Source organism: Physeter macrocephalus, chromosome 8 (genome assembly GCF_002837175.3).
Source record: "Physeter macrocephalus isolate SW-GA chromosome 8, ASM283717v5, whole genome shotgun sequence".
NCBI classification, from domain to species: domain Eukaryota; kingdom Metazoa; phylum Chordata; class Mammalia; order Artiodactyla; family Physeteridae; genus Physeter; species Physeter macrocephalus.
The window spans coordinates 76,370,485-76,388,364 of record NC_041221.1 but is presented as its reverse complement, the minus strand read 5'-3'; the positions used below and the strand labels follow the sequence as shown (position 1 = coordinate 76,388,364).

The window sequence follows — 17,880 nt, the reverse complement described above, 5'->3', positions numbered from 1 at the left end:
AAACACTCCCATTTACCACTGCAACAAAAAGAATAAAATACCTAGGAATAAACCTACCTAGGGAGACAAAAGACCTGTATGCAGAAAACTATAAGACACTGATGAAAGAAATTAAAGGTGATACCAACAAATGGAGAGATATACCATGTTCTTGGATTGGAAGAATCAATATTGTGAAAATGACTGTACTACCCAAAGCAATCTACAGATTCAATGCAATCCCTATTAAATTACCAATGGCATTTTTTACGGAACTAGAACAAAAAATTTACATTACATTACATTTGAAAATCAATCACTGTAATTTGTTATATTAATAAGCTAAAAACGAAAAACCATATGATCATCGTAGTCGATGATGCAGAGAAAGATTTTGACAACACCTAACATCCATTACTGATGAAAACTCTCAGCAAACTCAGAATAGAGGGGAACTTGGTTAATCTGACAAAGGGCATCTACAAAAAAAATACACAGCTGTCATACTTAATGGTGAAAGACTGAATGCTTTCCCCCTAAGATCAGAAATAAGACAGGGATGTCTGTTTCCACCACTTGATCATTGTACTGGAGGTCCTAGCCAGTACAGTCAAGAAGAAAAACAAATAAAAGGCATCCGTGTTGGAAAAGAAGAAGTAAAACAGTCTTTAGTCACAAGTGACATAATCGTCTGTATAGAAAATCTGATGGAATCTACAATAAAAACAACTGTAAGTGAGTTTAGCAAAGTTGCAAGATACAAGATCAATATACAAATATTAATTATATTTCTGTATTATAGCAACAATTAGAAAGTGAAATATGAAAACCAAACAATTAGGAAGTAAAATTTATGCCACAGTTTCAAAAAATGTGAAATACAGATAAAATTTAGCAAAAGATGTAAAAGACAGGTACACTGAAACCTACAAAATATTAGACAGAGAAAACACAGAAATTTTTTTTTTTTTTTTTCCCGTACGTGGGCCTCTCACTTCTGTGGCCTCTCCCATTGCGGAGCACAGGCTCCGGACGCGCAGGCTTAGCGGCCACGGCTCACAGGCCCAGCTGCTCCGCGGCATGTGGGATCTTCCCGGACCGGGGCACGAACCGGCGTCCCCTGCATTGGCAGGCAGACTCTCAACCACTGCGCCACCAGGGAAGCCCAACACAGAAAATTTGATGGAGAGAAATGGAGAGAGATTGAGTCAGAAGACAATATTATTAAGATGTTATTTCTACTCAGCTATATTTATGGATTCTACACAATCTCAATCAAAATTCCTGTAGGATTTTCTTATAGAAATTCCAAAGCTGGTTCTAAAATTCATATGGAATGCAAAAAATCTAGAATAGTAAGACAACTCTGATAAAGAACAAAGTTAAAGGGCTAACACTACCTGATTTCAAGAATTATTATATGGTATAATCAAAACAGCATGATATTGGCATCAAGATAGGGAAATAGGGCCATGGAAGGAGAAGGGAGTTCAGAAATAAACCCTGAGTTTTGACAAAGGCACAAGGCCTTTGTAGTGGAGAACGATTGGATATCTATATGCAGCAGAATGTTATTCAGTGTCATTCTGTGTATTTTAAGAGTGTTGATTTTTGTTTTGGCCAACAGGTTACTTGAAGATCAGTTTGATCCTTTCAACACTTTTTTAAAAACCTTGTTAGGCAGGTCTAGTGTAAGCTTTACTCTAGGACTAGTTTAGCTCTGCTACTAAGACATGACCCATTAAAGGTCTCTCTGAATGTTCCAGTAGTTGAGCAAGGCCTCTCTCCTCAGCCTGGCAGGAATGTGAATGTCTCCCAGCCTGTGTGATCTCTGATGGTTGTTAATTTATAGTTCCTGGGTAATTGTTCTTGCCCAGCCTCATGAAGATTCACCCCATGCATGAGCAGTTCAGTATTCAGATAACAACTTAAGGAGCCCTTCTTACAGATTTCTGGTGCCTTTTCTCTACGCTCTCATCTCTGGTGCCCTGCCCTGTAAGTTCTGTTCACCCCAGTCTCCCCAGACTCTGACCTCTGTCTCCTTAGCTCAGCAGAATCACCTTGCTGTGCTTGTGCTATACTCTGAAAAGCCTCCAGACAAGAAGCTGGAGTGAGTGACCTTAGGGCTCACTTCATTGTCTTCACTCAGGGGAGTCAAATAGGTCTGAACTACCTGTTTTCCAATGTCTGAATAAAGGGTCTTTTCCCTCCATATATTTTGTTTAATATTCTAGTTGTTTACAATGGGAGGGCAAGTCACATAGTCGTGATTGGAAGTGAATGTCTTTCACAACTTAGTTTTCATTGAAAATTTTTGTATTCTTAATTTGTTATTTTGAATAAATTGCATATTTATATTAGAGGTACAACTGGAAAAGACAGATCTGGGAGTAAAGACTATTGATTTTTGCATATAGTTTATCTGGTGGGAGCAGAATGCTTTGTAGTCTGGGGTGGGGGAAGGCAGGCTCAGGTGTTCAGCAGTTGGTTTGTTTTACAGTGGAACTGAATGGAGAGAATCAAATAAAAACAAAGCAGTTAAATTGTGGTCCATTAAGAAATCTTTTGCAATACTCAATTACCTTTCTGAGGTTTTAGGATGGGGCAGGTTATTTAGATGAAACTGGAAAAGCTATCACCAAAGTTACTCTGAGGGAATTCCCTGGCGGTCCAGTGGTTAGGACTCTGTGCTGTCACTGCCGAGGGCCCGGGTTCAATCCCACAAGCTGGGCGGTGTGCCAAAGGAAAAAAAAGCTATTCTGAAATTCAGGAAAACCAAATGAGTATTATCTGTAAAAATTGACAGGATGTGGATTATCTAGATGAGGAGTTTAGGAGGCACAGGGGAGAAATGATACTTGGTATATATAACCTGGAAAACTATTTTAATTGTGTATTTCCCAGCTTAGGAAGTCAAAACTATTACACTGCTCAAGACCAAGCTTTATTTAATTTCATGACAATTATTTTTAGTAAAGAAAGAAAATTTAGCATTCTCTTTTCTGGTCTTGCTGGGGTTAATTTTTGTATCTTCCTTATATACTTCTGAGATTTTCTCCTCATGGTTTTATAAGACATTTTGGTATTGTAGTATTTTGTTAGGTTTAATAACATCTAATTCTGGATTTAAATAATCCCTTTCACCAGAACTTTTAAGAAAATAATCCATTAGTCTTCTCATATATGCACCTTTCCTGAAGTTTCTTTCAATCAATATAAACTGCTTACATGATTTATAATTTACTCAAATATTTCAAACTAATGTCATTTGTCTTTTTCACCTTTTTGCATGTAGATACCATTATAGATGGGTTAATGGATGAAATACTCCTCCATAATGTAATATACTCTATTCCAGAATGTTGACTGGATTCATTCTATTACTTATATTCCTCTTGATTTTCAAATAAGGATTATTAATTTTTTTGTTTTCTTTTGTTCACGCCCTCATTTCAGAAAAAATGAAGATGAATAAAGTATCTCGTTGTAACATTAACCGGAGAAACATGTTTGGAGAGAACTTACTGTATAAAGCTGCTCTGCACAATGATGCTAATCTTGTTCATCATTATATGAAGAAAGGTGGAAATGTTAATCAACCAAGTTATGCTGGTAGGTTGTGGTTACCACTTACAGTTATCTTAAGAGTGGTTTGTAGTTTCAGCTGAGTCACTACTATGAAACTATAGCAAAGTAGACCTAAGGCAAGTCTCAAACAGAAAGCTTCCAGGTAATTTTTCTGCTTAGGCAGTGCTTCACCATCATCTCCCAGGGAAGTGGTAAGATAGGGGGGAGAGGCAGGAGAAGAACATTACATTTCACCTTCAAAGATTATGCCTGGGGCCTCCCTGGTGGCGCAGTGGTTGCGCGTCCGCCTGCCGATGCAGGGGAACCGGGTTCGCGCCCCGGTCTGGGAGGATCCCACGTGCCGCGGAGCGGCTGGGCCCGTGGGCCATGGCCGCTGAGCCTGCGTGTCCAGAGCCTGTGCTCCGCAACGGGAGAGGCCACAACAGAGGAAGGCCCGCATACCACAAAAAAAAAAAAAAAGATTATGCCTGCCTTCAAAGGTTATGCCTTCAAAGGCCCACTGCACCAGGTGGGCCATGTGCAGTGGCATTACACAGAAGGATGGGGTTCCTGGGGCTGGCTTGCTGGCTTTGTGTGGGCATTTTTACTATGAGACTCAGCTTTTAATGGAAGAGAAATGAGGTTCAAAGCTGAAAGAAGCTGATGGTACACTGAGCTTCAGGGAAAATTGATGATAAAATGGTAGATGTACAGCAAGGACAATTGCCAGGGAAATGGAGAGAACAGACTATGAGGTAGAGAGGGTGGGGCAGGAAGCTCAGAAAGAACAGTCTTTCTGCAAGGCTAGGTCTCTGGTACAGTGTTCCTGTGGGGAGAACCTGATACAGTCTCCTGGAGAGGAATGATTCCTTAAAGGCACTTAAGTACTTAAAACACTGAGCAGCACTGTGTCCATACCTTTATTATTGTTTCTAGACTTTCTCGATATATGAAACAATGCACAAAGTCTTATGGTACACAGAGATAAGCAGCATAATCCATGGACAAGCAGGTGATTACAAGTGCACCCCCAGTACTTACTTTAGCAGCACCTGGGTTTATACTATAATCAGGGTTTTAAAGACTATTATTCTAAGTCTCACACCCAGTTCATCCATTATGGTCTTATAGCCCTCAACCTTGGATCCTTACTTGCTAGCCAGAGCACTTGCTCCCTGATTTTGAGAAATATATGGTTCTTTCTCTTAGTCTCTATGTGCTCCTTAAGTTCAGAAGTAGTTCTGCATGCCACTAACTGGACTTTATGGATTTCCCAAGCATCAATCTTAACATGTTTCTTTTCATTAACCTTTTTTTCTGTGCCATCACTAACATCCCCAGTTGCTATTCCCTGCTTGTCTTTGGCCAGGCAGTGACCTTCTCCTCACTTCCCTAGGTACTTCTGTGACCTTCATGAATTCTTTATCCTTCCATATTTTCCAGACTTTGTGAACTCTCTTGTTTTCTATCTTTCCTTCTCAATTTGCATCTTAATCTGAGCTTTACTACTTCTAGCTACCACATCCCACAGAATTGCAGAGGGCAGTGTTTGCAAAGGGTTGTCCGTAAGCCATTTTTGTAAGAGTCACTTAAAATATTTGTTCAAAATGCAACCTTTACTTCACCCCCCCAAAGCACACACACACAAAATCACTCAAAATCACAATCAAAATCTATAGGTTAAAATCTGGAAATCAAGTTCCCTAGATGATTTTTATTCTCATTAATGTTCAAGAACTATGGACAAGAGGTGTATGGCCTCTATATAATTCAGTGTAGTGATAGTGAGATTTTACCGTATGCCTCCTCTGTGCCAGATACTATGAAAACAAAAATATAAACATCTACGAGGAAGGTTTAAATAAATTTATTTTGTGAGATAATCCAATAAAGGCTTAAGTGCCTTTTGAGGAATTAACAAAATGTTATAGTAACAGACCAATGGTCTTTTTATAGGTAACATTTGCATTTTATAAGTCCTCATTTACATTTTGTGATATCTTTGATTTAAAAAACCAATTTCAATAATTCTTTACCTATCAAAACCAAGGGTGACAACCATGAAGTAGCCTGAAAATAAATTCTGAATACCTAAAATAGATCTAATAAAGCTTCTTTGCTAAAACCCTCTCAGATCAATGACTTGATCATTATTTTACACAGAATCCTATCTGATTCCTAAGCCTATGACACATTAGAACTGAAAAGAAAGGTTGGCTTAGGCCAGGATATTGATAATAGCAGGAAGTTTAAGCCAACAGCAAGGCAAGAGACAGATAAAAAATGAGAGGCAAAATTGTTGAGGACTGTAATGAAGAGAGTGCACTTTATATCTCTGTAGGTGTTAACAATTGCTGCATTAGATCATATAACTAATATTATTATGATCTTGAATCTTTTTAAACAAATGCGTTAAATTATATTGTCTTCATGGGAAATTTACACTTTTATAAACCTTTAAAGAAATTTCCTCCAAGATAGTTACATTTTTAAAAAGAAAAAACGATGTTGCTTAAGGATCTCCCAACCTGCAGTTTTGGGAGATAATAAAAGATCTGTTATAAAATGTACTCCATCTTTATTTAAGAGGAGTGGTTTTACAACACAGAAGGAGTAAGCCTTAGGAGAAGGGAAATTCTTTGTTACATTTGATTTCTTTCTGGAATATGTAGCCCTTTCTGTGGTCTAGAGTAGCTCTCTGCAGAATAAAGGTCCCTCTGGCTTTGTTGCTGCTGGGAATTTCTTTCAACCCTGGAACTGATACTGTTCATCACTGGGTCATCCTTGCTTACTTAGGTCACACTTAAAGTAGCAGTCATTTTCGGCTTCCCTCCCCAAGACCCCATCATTTACTATAAATTGCTCACATGTACTTTGTTTTCTATGGGAATTTTCTGAAGTAAATTTAGTGTACGAGACTGGCTTTTTCTTGGAAGCCAGGTAGTTGCTTTACATTTACCCTATCTTTTAGTCATTCTGAGCTCAGGGAAAACAAACATCTTTTGTTATGGTTATTTTCTCATTCCTGTAGCAGCCATTTCTGTCCCCTTTAGGAAACTAATTTTTATTGTAGTCTAAGCAAAACCTAAATAAGGAAAGGAAGTTTCCTAGAAGGAAAATCATCATCTGCATTCCAAAGTTAATAACTTCTGGATTTCTGATACTTCATTTTTCATCCCACCAAACCTAGAGTGTGGCAAATAATCAAGTTAACCAGTGTACATTATCAGTAAGCAAATTTCCACTGGTTTACAGGTCCCAGAACCTATATAGCAACTAGTTCACGCTTTTTATTGGAGACAGTACTTTGGGGGAAGGGAGTTTTTATATTATTTTTTAAAAAATAGATAGTTCTTAGTTATCTTCCAAAAGTTCACGCTTATTTGAAAATTTTTATGAAATTATGAAATATTTCAAACATACAGAAAAGTTGAAAGAATTGAACAGTGAACATCCATATACCTAATTCCTAGATTCTCCGTATTTGTTTTTGTTACATACTTATTGTAAAGGCAAACACTCATGTGTTTCTCCTCTACTCACACCCAGATATGTGGGTTTTCCACACATTGAACAATTCTTCCACACCAGCTGGGTATCCTGAAATTCAATTCAATTCTGACACTAAACATTGTTAATGTAGACTCCACAGATTAAGAAATCAGTCCCATGAGGCTGACCCCCACTTCAGATGCCAATCGCAAATAGGAGATCACCAGGTTACCCACAGCTTTCATTCACCTTGGCTACAAACTGGGAGTTACCATGACCCATTTCTTGGATTTGATCATTTCCTAGAACAGCTCATGGACTCAGGGAAACACTTAACTTATATTTACCAGTTTATTATATAATAAAGCATATGATTAAGGATACAGTTGAAAAGCCAGATGAAGAGGGTACATAAGGTGAGGTCTGGAAGGGTCCGAAACACAGGAAATTCTGTCTCCATGGAATTGGGGTGTGCTGTCCTTTCAGCATGCAGGTATGTTCACCAACCTGGATAAGCTCTCCAAACCCCATACTTCGGGGATTTTTATGGAGACTTCATCACGTAGGCATGATCGATTTTTAAATCCATTTCTAGCCCCTCTCTCCTTTCTGAAGTACAGAGGCAGAACTGAAAGTTCCAGCTTCTAATTATGACTTGGTCTTTGTGGTGACCAGCCTCATCTATGAGCCCACCAAAACTTGCTTCATTGGAACAAAATACACTTCTATCTCCCAGGAAATTCCAGGGGATTTTAGGAGCTCTGAGACAGATTCTCCTATCATTCAGGAAATTACAAAGGTCTTGGAAATTCTGTATCAGGAACTAGGGTCAAAGACTATAAGGACGAAAGGTTCTCCTGCCACCCCTGTTTACAAGGGTTTTAGGAGCTCTGTGTTAGGAACCAGGGGGCAGAGGCCAGTATACATATTTTTTATTTTTTCAATTATTCTTTCAACTCCAACATGGCTTTCTCAAACATTTATTTCTTTATTATTTTTAAAAATTGAAGTTTAGTTGATTTACAATATTATATTAGTTTCAGGTATACAACATAGTAATGCAATATTTTTATATGTTATACTCCATTTAAAGTTAATACAAAATAATGGCTATATTTCCCAGTCCTGTACAATATTTCCATATTGCTTATGTATTTTGTACATAGTAGATTGTGTCTCTTAATTCCCTACCTCTTTCTTGCCCCTCCCCACGTCCCTCTATCCACTGGTAGCCATTAGTTTTTACTCTATATGTGTAAGTCTGTTTCTGTTTTGTTATATACATTTGTTTGTTTTATTTTTTAGATTTCACAAATGTCATAACATATAGTATTTGTCTTTCTCCGTCATATTTCGCTAAGCATAGTACTCTCTAGGTCCATCCACATTGTTGCAAATGACAGATTTCATTCTTTTTTATGGCTGAGTAATATTCCAGTGTGTGTGTGTGTGTGTGTGTGTGTGTGTGTGTGTGTGTGTATACCACATCTTCTTTTTCTGTTCATCATTGTTGGGCACTTAAGTTGCTTCCAAATCTTGACTATTTGTAAATAATGCTGCTGTGAACATTGGGGTGCATGTATCTTCAAATTAGTGTTTTCATTTTCTTCAGATACATACCCAGCAGTAGAATTGCTGGATCATAAGGTAGTTCTGTTTTTTGGTTTTTGAGGAACCTCCATACAGTTTTCCATAGTGGCTGTACCAATTTACATTTCTACCAACAGTGTACAAGGGTTATCTTTTCTCTGCATCCTCACCAGCCTTTGTTATTTGCAGACTTTTTGATGATAGCCATTTTGACAGTTGTGAGGTGATATCTCATTGTGGTTTTGATTTGTATTTCTCTGATAATTTTTCATGTTGGGCATCTTTTCATGTGCCTGTTAGCCAGCTGTATGTCTTCTTTGGAAAAATGTCTGTTCAGGTCTTCTGCCCATTTTTTGATTGGCCTGTTTGTTTTCTTGATATTGAGTTGTATGAGCTGTTTATGTATTTTGGATATTAACCTCTTATTGGTCATATCATTTGCAAATGTTTTCTCCCATCCAGTACATTGTCTTTTTGTTTTGTCGATGGTTTCCTTTGCTGTGCAAAAGCTTTTCAGTTTAACTAGGTCCCATTCGTTTATTTTTGGTTTTGTTTTCTTCATCTTAAGAGACAGATCCAAAAAAGTATTGCTATGATTTATGTCAAAGTGTGTTCTGCCTATGTTTTCTTCTGGGAGTTTTATGATTTTCCATCTTACATTTACATCTTCAATCCTTTTTGAGTTTATTTTTGTATGTAGTGTGAGAAAATGTTCTTATTTCATTCTGACAACCTCTGCCTGTCTAATTGGGGTAATTAGTCGATTTTCATTTAATATGAATATTTCTATTTACTGCCATTTTACTCGTGTTTCTTGTGTCTTCATCTATTTGTTTCTTTCTTTGTCTTTGCATTATTTTGTAGTGATTACTCTAGGGATTACAATATACATTTTTAATGTTTTATATTTGTCTTAGAGTTAATATTGTAATACTTCATATAAAATGTAAGAACATTGAATACATCTCCCTTTTCCTTTTTTTTTTATTTTAATAAATTTATTTATTTATTTTTGGCTACATTGGGTCTTCGTTGCTGTGCGTGGTCTTTTTCTAGTTGCAGTGAGCGGGGGCTGCTCTTCGTTGCTGTGTGCAGGCTTCTCATTGCAGTGGCTTCTCATGTTGTGGAGCGTGGGCTCTAGGCACACGGGCTTCAGTACTTGTGGCACACAGGCTCAGTAGTTGTGGCTCGTGGGCTCTAGAGCACAGGCTCAGTAGTTGTGGCACACGGGCTTAGTTGCTCCGTGGCATGTGGGATCTTCCTGGCTCAGGGCTTGAACTCGTGTCCCCTGCATTGGCAGGCAGATTCTTAACCACTGTGCCACCAGGGAAGCCCCTCCCTTATCCTTTATGTTATGTCTGTCACATATATTACATGTATATACAGGATAAACTCCAAAACATAAAGTTATAATTTTTGCTTTAAGTAGCCTTGTGTATTTTAAGGAAATTTATAGGAAATAAATTCTATTAACTATATATTTACCAGTTTTGGTGCTCTTCATTTCTTCCTCAAGGCTTTCTACTTAATAGTATTGGAGAAACTCCTTCTATAGACGTTCTTAACTGGAGTGTCCCCTCAAAGGGGACATTTGGTAGTTTCTGGAAACATTTTTAGTTTTTACAACTGGAATAGGCAGCAGGGTACTACTGGCATCTGATGGATTAAGACCAGGGATACTGCTAAACATCCTACAGTGCCCAGAACATTTAGCCCAAGATGTCAGTGCCAAGATTGAGAAACTGGATTATGGAGAAGGTTCTGAAAATGTTAGTGCCAAGATTGAGAAACTCTGGTTTATGGAAGGAAAGAATGAAGCACACTTTAACTTGCAACTTTTTATGTTTTCTTACATCAATCATATGCTTTTTTTGGAGTTTAGATATCTTTGACTTATACTATTATATCTGGCTAGCAAAGGAAGAAGATATTTATTTGGATGACTGGTTTTCTTGGAGCAGTTTGTGGTATGTTTGTTGAATTTACTGTAACTAACTTTTTGCAAATAGGGAGAAAAGAAATATACAGTTGACCCATGAACAACCTGAGAGTTAAGGGTGCCAAGCCTCTGTATGGTCAAAAATCTGAGAATAAGTTACAGTTAGCCCTCCGTATCCATGGTTACTCCTTCAGCTAATCTCAGATTGTGTAGTACTGTAGTATTTACTGTTGGAAAAAAATCTGTGTATAAGGTGAACCTGCACAGTTCAAACCCACGTTGTTCACGAGTCGACTGTATACTTTTGAACTGACTTCTGCGTAGTCTTGCTGGCTGGGTGGGTTATTTTAATGGAAGTACCTTAAGTTACAAATAAGGCTTTTCCCCCTCTTCTCTGCAGAAAAGTAGCCTGCAACCAGCATTCTCTATGAGCTAATAATGACCCCCCCTTACAGCCTTTTTATTTGAGGGGGGCAAAAATAGTTTCAAATATTTTACTTATTTTCATATTTTTCCATATTAACACCAACAGAATTAGGGGTAGGAATTTTATTTGTCCATCAGATTTATTGAATCCACAAATAACACAGGTTGCTTTCATGGTGAGATTATCTTGTCTCATATAACCAAAATATTTTTAAAGCAACAACTTAGAATTAGAGTTCTTATTTTAAGGACAAGCACAAACATTATTAAGATGCCAAATATAAACAAACACCATTTCTCTTTTGTGTAACAGGTTGGACAGCACTTCATGAAGCTAGTGTAGGAGGATTTTATCAGACAGCAAGTGAACTATTAAAGGGTGGAGCAGATGTAAATATCAGAGGAATGTACCAGATCACTCCCCTACATGATGCTGTGATGAACGGACATTATAAGGTACTGTGATTCTTTTGTTTGCAGAACAAACACTACATTCTGCAAGTATTAAAAAGCTCTGGGACCAAGCAATAGAAAAACAGATAGGGATCCAGTTTCAGTTCATTCTGCTAATCAATACTCAGAATTCATAATAAAATTTTACTGTGTGGTGGATCAGTTGTGCCTAATGTGGTAAATCCCATTTTACATGTTACTTTTACTAACTACAGAATGTGTATTTTGGTTATACACAGTATTTTAAAAATTTCTTTAGACTCTTTTTGTATGGTACTTTATAGTCTTTAGGAGAACATTTCCTTCTTAGAGTGTTACACAGTGATGTCCAGCCCTGATAGCAGGCTTACACTTTTTTGTAGTGTAGTGTTACTTTCAGAGTCAGACTAAGACATGAGAACCTCCCAGGTTTTAATGATCAACCAGTACACACCAGCACAGAGGTTACCAGTGTTTATAGTATCAAAATACTATAATTCTATACAAGTTGGTTAATAGTAACTTCAATAATGGTAATATTAATTAAGATTATGAATTCCATCACACTTGCTTTATCATATATGTTCTGAGCTTCCTAGACATTTTTCTGGTCCAGGAACTGCATTGGTCTGAGGCACTTGCTGAAAATAGCTTATTATTTATTTCAAGTATTGGAAGTTGCCTCTGGGTTTAAAACCTCTAGGGTAGGAAAGGGGGCTAATCAACTAGGCTCAGGAAGATCTGTTCAGTGTTCCTCCAGAAGAAATGCCTACCACAGGTAGAGCTGGGGAAGGCTGCCAGGAACCATGGGCGTAGACAAATAGGACATATCCCTTCCTAGTTTGGAGGGTTTAAGTGGTTTTCCTTTTTTTGGATAATGTATCACCTGACGGTAGGTGGTCATTCCTGCACATTTTGTAGAGGGCTTGGGGGAGAGAATTCTGCCTTGGACCTAATTTAATGGCCAGAAGAATGCTAGAACAAGTGATGGTGTGAGCCTTCTCTCTGTCTTTTATCTGCTCTTCAAAACTGGCCTCTAGCAGAGAAACCTCATGCCAAAGCATTTCTTCTCTCTCTCCATGGCCCATCCACTCTCCAACTTGCCAGGGCTGACCTGTCCTGGTCAAGAATCTTTTCTCCCTTTGGGTAATATGAGCCATGGGTGCTTTATACCTTTTTTTCTTTTCTTTCTCAGTTCTTCCTTTGCCCCTCCTGATAACTTGGCTCCAATTAACTTCTGCCTCATAGGCTATAACTGGCAGTCTTCTTTCTGGCCTTTGCAGATATGTAGCCTTCTCTTGTACCCTTAGTGAAGTAAAAGGGACCAAAGACACAGGCCTCTAACTCCTGAAGTATCCTGTGGTATATAAATATTTGAGATGTTGAATTGGAGGTTCATTGACAATGTTACTGGGATTCACAGATACTGAAAAGATATCCCCCAGACATGGTGATTATGCATTCCATTTGTGTCTGGAGTGAACTTTCTTATAAAGTTTGATTGTATATTCTATTACACTTTAAAAAGTCATACCACATCAACAGGCCGGAGCATGGATGGTGTTTTGTTGTTGTTTGGGAGTATTTTTTTAAAATCCCAGACACCATACCATTTTATCCATAAATACTTGTACCTGCATCTCTAACAGAAAAGGACATTTTTTTCCACACCCACATTTTTTTATCATCTTACCTAATAAAAATTAAAATTTTAAATACCATTTAATAATATGTAGTCCGTATTTTAAATTTCCCCAAATTATCAAAAAATGTTTTTTATTACAAGTTTTTGTTTGAATCAGGATCTATCAATGTCTGTACATTACATATGTTTGTTATGTCTCTTTAGTGTGTGTGTGTTTTTTTTAAAGGCTTATTATTTATTTATTTATTTTATTTATTTTTGGCTGCGTTGGGTCTTCGTTGCTGCATGTGGGCTTTCTCTAGTTGCGGTGAGCTGGGGCTACTCTTCGTTGCGGTGCACAGGCTTCTCATTGTGGTGGCTTCTCTTGTAGAGCATGGGCTCTAGGCGCACGGGCTCAGTAGTTGTGGCTCTCGGGCTCTAGAGTGCAGGCTCAGTAGTTGTGCCTCACGGGCTTAGTTGCTCCGCGGCATGTGGGATCTTCCCGGACCAGGGCTTGAACCGTGTCCCCTGCCTTGGCAGGTGGATTCTTAACTACTGCGCCACCAGGGAAGTCCCCAGGCAAGCTTTTAGGTGATTGTATCTGCAGCCAACCTCTTGACTGTAACCTCATGAGAGACCCTGAGGCAGAACCATCCACCTGTGGCCACTCCCAAATTCCTGACCCACAGAAACTATGAGATTATAAATATTTATTATTGTTCTAAGCTACTAAGTTTTGGGGTAACTAGTTAGGTAGCAACAGATAACTAATACAGAACCTAAATGCAGATTTAAAATAGGGGTAAAAAACTCAGTGGAAATAACTGATTTACTGCCATTTGGTAAGAAGAGAGTTTTTTGAAGAGGATATATTAGTTAGGCTTCAGAATTCCTGATACCAAGCTATAGAGAGAATTGGTAAATGTGAATAGTTAGTGAAGCAGAGTATCCAGAGTCTAAAACAGAGACTGCCAAAGTAATGTATTCACTCCCTTGGGATCACCAACCCAGATTTCCAGAAAAGTGAAGCTCTAGCCCTTGCCTTTTCCCTTCCTCCCATCTTCTTTCTCATGCTTGTTGATCCTGAGTTACTTTCATAGTGCATGGCTTATTATTTGACATAAAACCTCCAGAGATAAGCAGCACAGCTCCTTTGGCAACCCACTTATGAAACTACTTTTCCTGAAAGAAAGTGGTACACTCTCTATTTGTATTACTAAACAAAATGTGAAGCTCCAGGAATATGAATTATAAATTTAATTATATCTACTATTACTTTCAGTCCCCCTATCTATCATTAAACTCCCACAGTAAAGCCATTTGAAAAGCAGAATCAAGTTGCTGAGTCTTAATAATTTTTAAAAGATTTGGCTCATATTCTCCCTGTGTGTGGTGGGGCATTTTTCTCTCCTAGAATGCTTTCTTATAAAAGGAAAAATGTATATATCTTTAATCTTCAGATGCATAAAATTTACAGAAATTCAGATCCTGGGCTTCCCTGGTGGCACAGTGGTTGAGAGTCCGCCTGCCGATGCAGGGGACGCGGGTTCGTGCCCCGGTCCGGGAGGATCCCACGTGCGGCGGAGCCTGTGCATCCGGAGCCTGTGCTCCGCAACGGGAGAGGCCACAATAGTGAGAGGCCCGCGTACCGCAAAAAAAAAAAAAAAAAAAAAGATCCGCCTGCCGATGCAGGGGACGCGGGTTCGTGCCCCGGTCCGGGAGGATCCCACGTGCGGCGGAGCCTGTGCATCCGGAGCCTGTGCTCCGCAACGGGAGAGGCCACAATAGTGAGAGGCCCGCGTACCGCAAAAAAAAAAAAAAAAAAAAGAAATTCAGATCCTTTCTCTCATTCCAGACATTAACATGGAAATCTAGGCTTCATTTAGTATAATGTTATTTAAAGCCTGTTACCCACATCCTCCTTGGTCAACATTCATTCTTTTATTAAACAACATTTATTAAATATATACTCTATTCCAGATACTGAAATAGACACTGGGAATATAAAGATGATTAAGACATATATCTGTTGCAAAAACTTGGAAGCAGCTTAAACATGCATCAGTAGGGTACTGGTTAAGTAAATTATAGTACATTCATATAGTACATTCAAAAGTAAACTATTACTCAGCTGCTAAAAAGAATGATGAAGTTCAGTCCATACTGATTTGAAACAGTCTTCAAAGTCTGTTGCAGGGTGGGGTGGGCAGCTAAGATATAGAGGAATTTATATAGTATATGACCACTTGTGTTAGAAAAAATGTATGTATACGGTTATGATACGTACATATATACCTGTTGGACTAGACTAACTGGAAAAATTCAGAAGAAACTGTAACCAGAGCTGACTTAGAAAAAATAATTAGATGACTAGAGGACAAGGGTTGAGGAGGGAAACTTATTTTTCATTGTCTACTTCTCTGAGCCTTCTGTATTTTGAACCATATTTATTAATTTCCTATTCAAAAATAATAAATTAATTTTAAAAGAAAACAGAGTCCTACCCGCAAAAAACTTGGAGTTACAGGAGAGAGAAATATATAAGAAATAAGTATAATATAGAGCATATTGGACATAAAATATGTACATAAAAGGAAGAGGTCATTTTTCTCTAGGGGATCAGTGGGTGAGGAGGTCAGCGAGAGCTTCATAGAGGAGGTTACTTGAGTAGCAGTAACAAATTAAGGATTTACCTGTTCCTCTCCGATACCGAGGGGGAGCACAGGTCTATACAGAAGATACAGCTATTTCCTGGAGCCTGTTAAAATTACATTTACTACTACAGAATATAATCCTAATTCCTGGTAAATCTGCTAGCTCCATTTCATCAGCAACTGAACCACAAACATTTCTGCCCCTCCCTCCATTCCTCCTTTCCTCCCCCTTCCTTACTTCCTCTCGCCTTTTTTTTTTTTTTTGTAAGAGAAGGCATATGTATATCAATAAATTATGATTCAGTAGCAGTTACATTAATTTTTGGTTTTGGGCAGTAATGTTACAGGAAACCCAAACTGTATTGTTGAAAGAAATATTTGATGTTGCTTAGAGTTGTATGCTAGCACACATTTATAATAATACACCTTTTGTCTGGGCTCCCTCACACAATCTTCCTCTAGGTGGCACAGTTACTTCTTTTGAATGGAGCAGATCCTTTATTTAGAAATGACAGTGGAAAGTGTGCTTTGGATGAAGCCAAAGACTCATGTATGAAGCGTCTCCTTGAGAGATATGTTCCTAAACATCAAAAACATCTTACATCAGGTAAAATTAAACTGCCCTATTATATCTGTTCATCATGTCAATAGAGAGTCATAGAAATCAAACTTGGAATTATAGAAATTAAATTGATTTTCCTCATAAATTTTGAGAAAATCCATCCTGTGGTCTCCTTGCTCCATTCCTTTAGTTGAGCACACTGACTTGTTTGCAAATGCACCAAATGGAAGAACTCTAAAAGAACAAAGAAAGATAGTATTAAATGTACTTTCCCAAAGAATATGTATTGGAAACAGTTAAGAAAACTTTTGTAAAGTTCTGGGTCTTTTCCCCATAATCCGTTGTCTGAATAACATGAGGTGATGTAACTTATATTTGGCTGTATCATTTTCCATGAATATGGCCAGGATTGTTTACCTTCATTCCTTAAGAATATTTTCTTATAGCTGTACTTTTGCCTTGTCATTCATCATTGCACTAAGTTGAACTACAAAAGAACTTGACCTGCAGTTTCAAGATTATATAAGAGCTGGTTTTTTTTAATTGAAGTATAATTGATTTATAATATTGTATTAGTTTCAGGTGTACAATGTAGTGATTCAGTTTTTTTCGTTTTTTTGTTTTTTTGTTTTGTGGTACGCGGGCCTCTCACTGTTGTGGCCTCTCCCGTTGCGGAGCACAGGCTCCGGACGTGCAGGCTCAGCGGCCATGGCTCACGGGCCCAGCCGCTCCGCAGCATGTGGGATCTTCCCGGACCGGGGCACGAACCCATGTCCCCTGCATCGGCAGGCGGACTCTCAATCACTGCGCCACCAGGGAAGCCCCCTATTCAGTATTTTTATAGATTATACTCCATTTAAAGTTATTACAAAATAGTGGTTATATTCCCTGGGCTGTACAATATATCCTTGTTGCTTATTTATTTTATACATAGTAGTTTGTATCTCTTAACTGGTATTTTGCCCCTCCCCTTTCCCTCTCCCCACTGGTGACCATTACGTTGTTCTCTATATCAGTGAGTCTGTTTCTGTTTATACATTGGTTTGTTATATACATTGGTTTGTTTTATTTTTTTAGATTCTATATATGTGATAACAGAGTATTTGTCTTTCTCTGACTTATCTCACCAAGAATAATACCCTCTAGGTATCCATGTTGTTGCAAATGGCAGCATTTCATTCTTTTTTATGGTTGAGTAATAGTTCATTGTATATATAAAATACTGTATCTTCTTTATCCATTCATCTGCTATGGACAGTTAGGTTGCTTCCATGTCTTGGCTATTGTAAATAGTAGTGCTGCTATGAACATTGGGGTGTGTGTATCTTTTTGAATTAGTGTTTTCATTTTCTTTGGATATATACCCAGAAGTGGAATTGCTGGATCATATGATAGTTCTACTTTTAGTTTTTTGAGAAACCTTCATTCTGTTTTCCATAGTGGCTTTACCAGTTTGCATTCCCACCAACTGTATACAAGGGCTCCTTTTTCTACAAATCCTTAACAATCTTTGTTATCTGTAGACTTTTTTTTTTTTTTTTTTTTTTTTGTGGTACACGGGCCTCTCACTGTTGTGGCCTTTCCCGTTGCGGAGCACAGGCTCCAGACACGCAGG

The 17,880-nt window shown here is 38.1% G+C and overlaps 1 protein-coding gene across 1 annotated transcript in view; it reads left to right on the top strand.

The window, feature by feature from the left end:
• ANKRD31 (ankyrin repeat domain 31) overlaps positions 1-17,880 on the top strand; it is a 145,477-nt gene that overhangs the window by 40,571 nt on the left and 87,026 nt on the right. Inside the window, exons 10-12 of the mRNA XM_055086362.1 lie at positions 3,436-3,591; positions 11,307-11,449; positions 16,166-16,310. Of these exons, the coding sequence (XP_054942337.1) occupies positions 3,436-3,591; positions 11,307-11,449; positions 16,166-16,310 (444 nt within the window). The remainder of the gene's footprint in view (positions 1-3,435; positions 3,592-11,306; positions 11,450-16,165; positions 16,311-17,880) is intronic.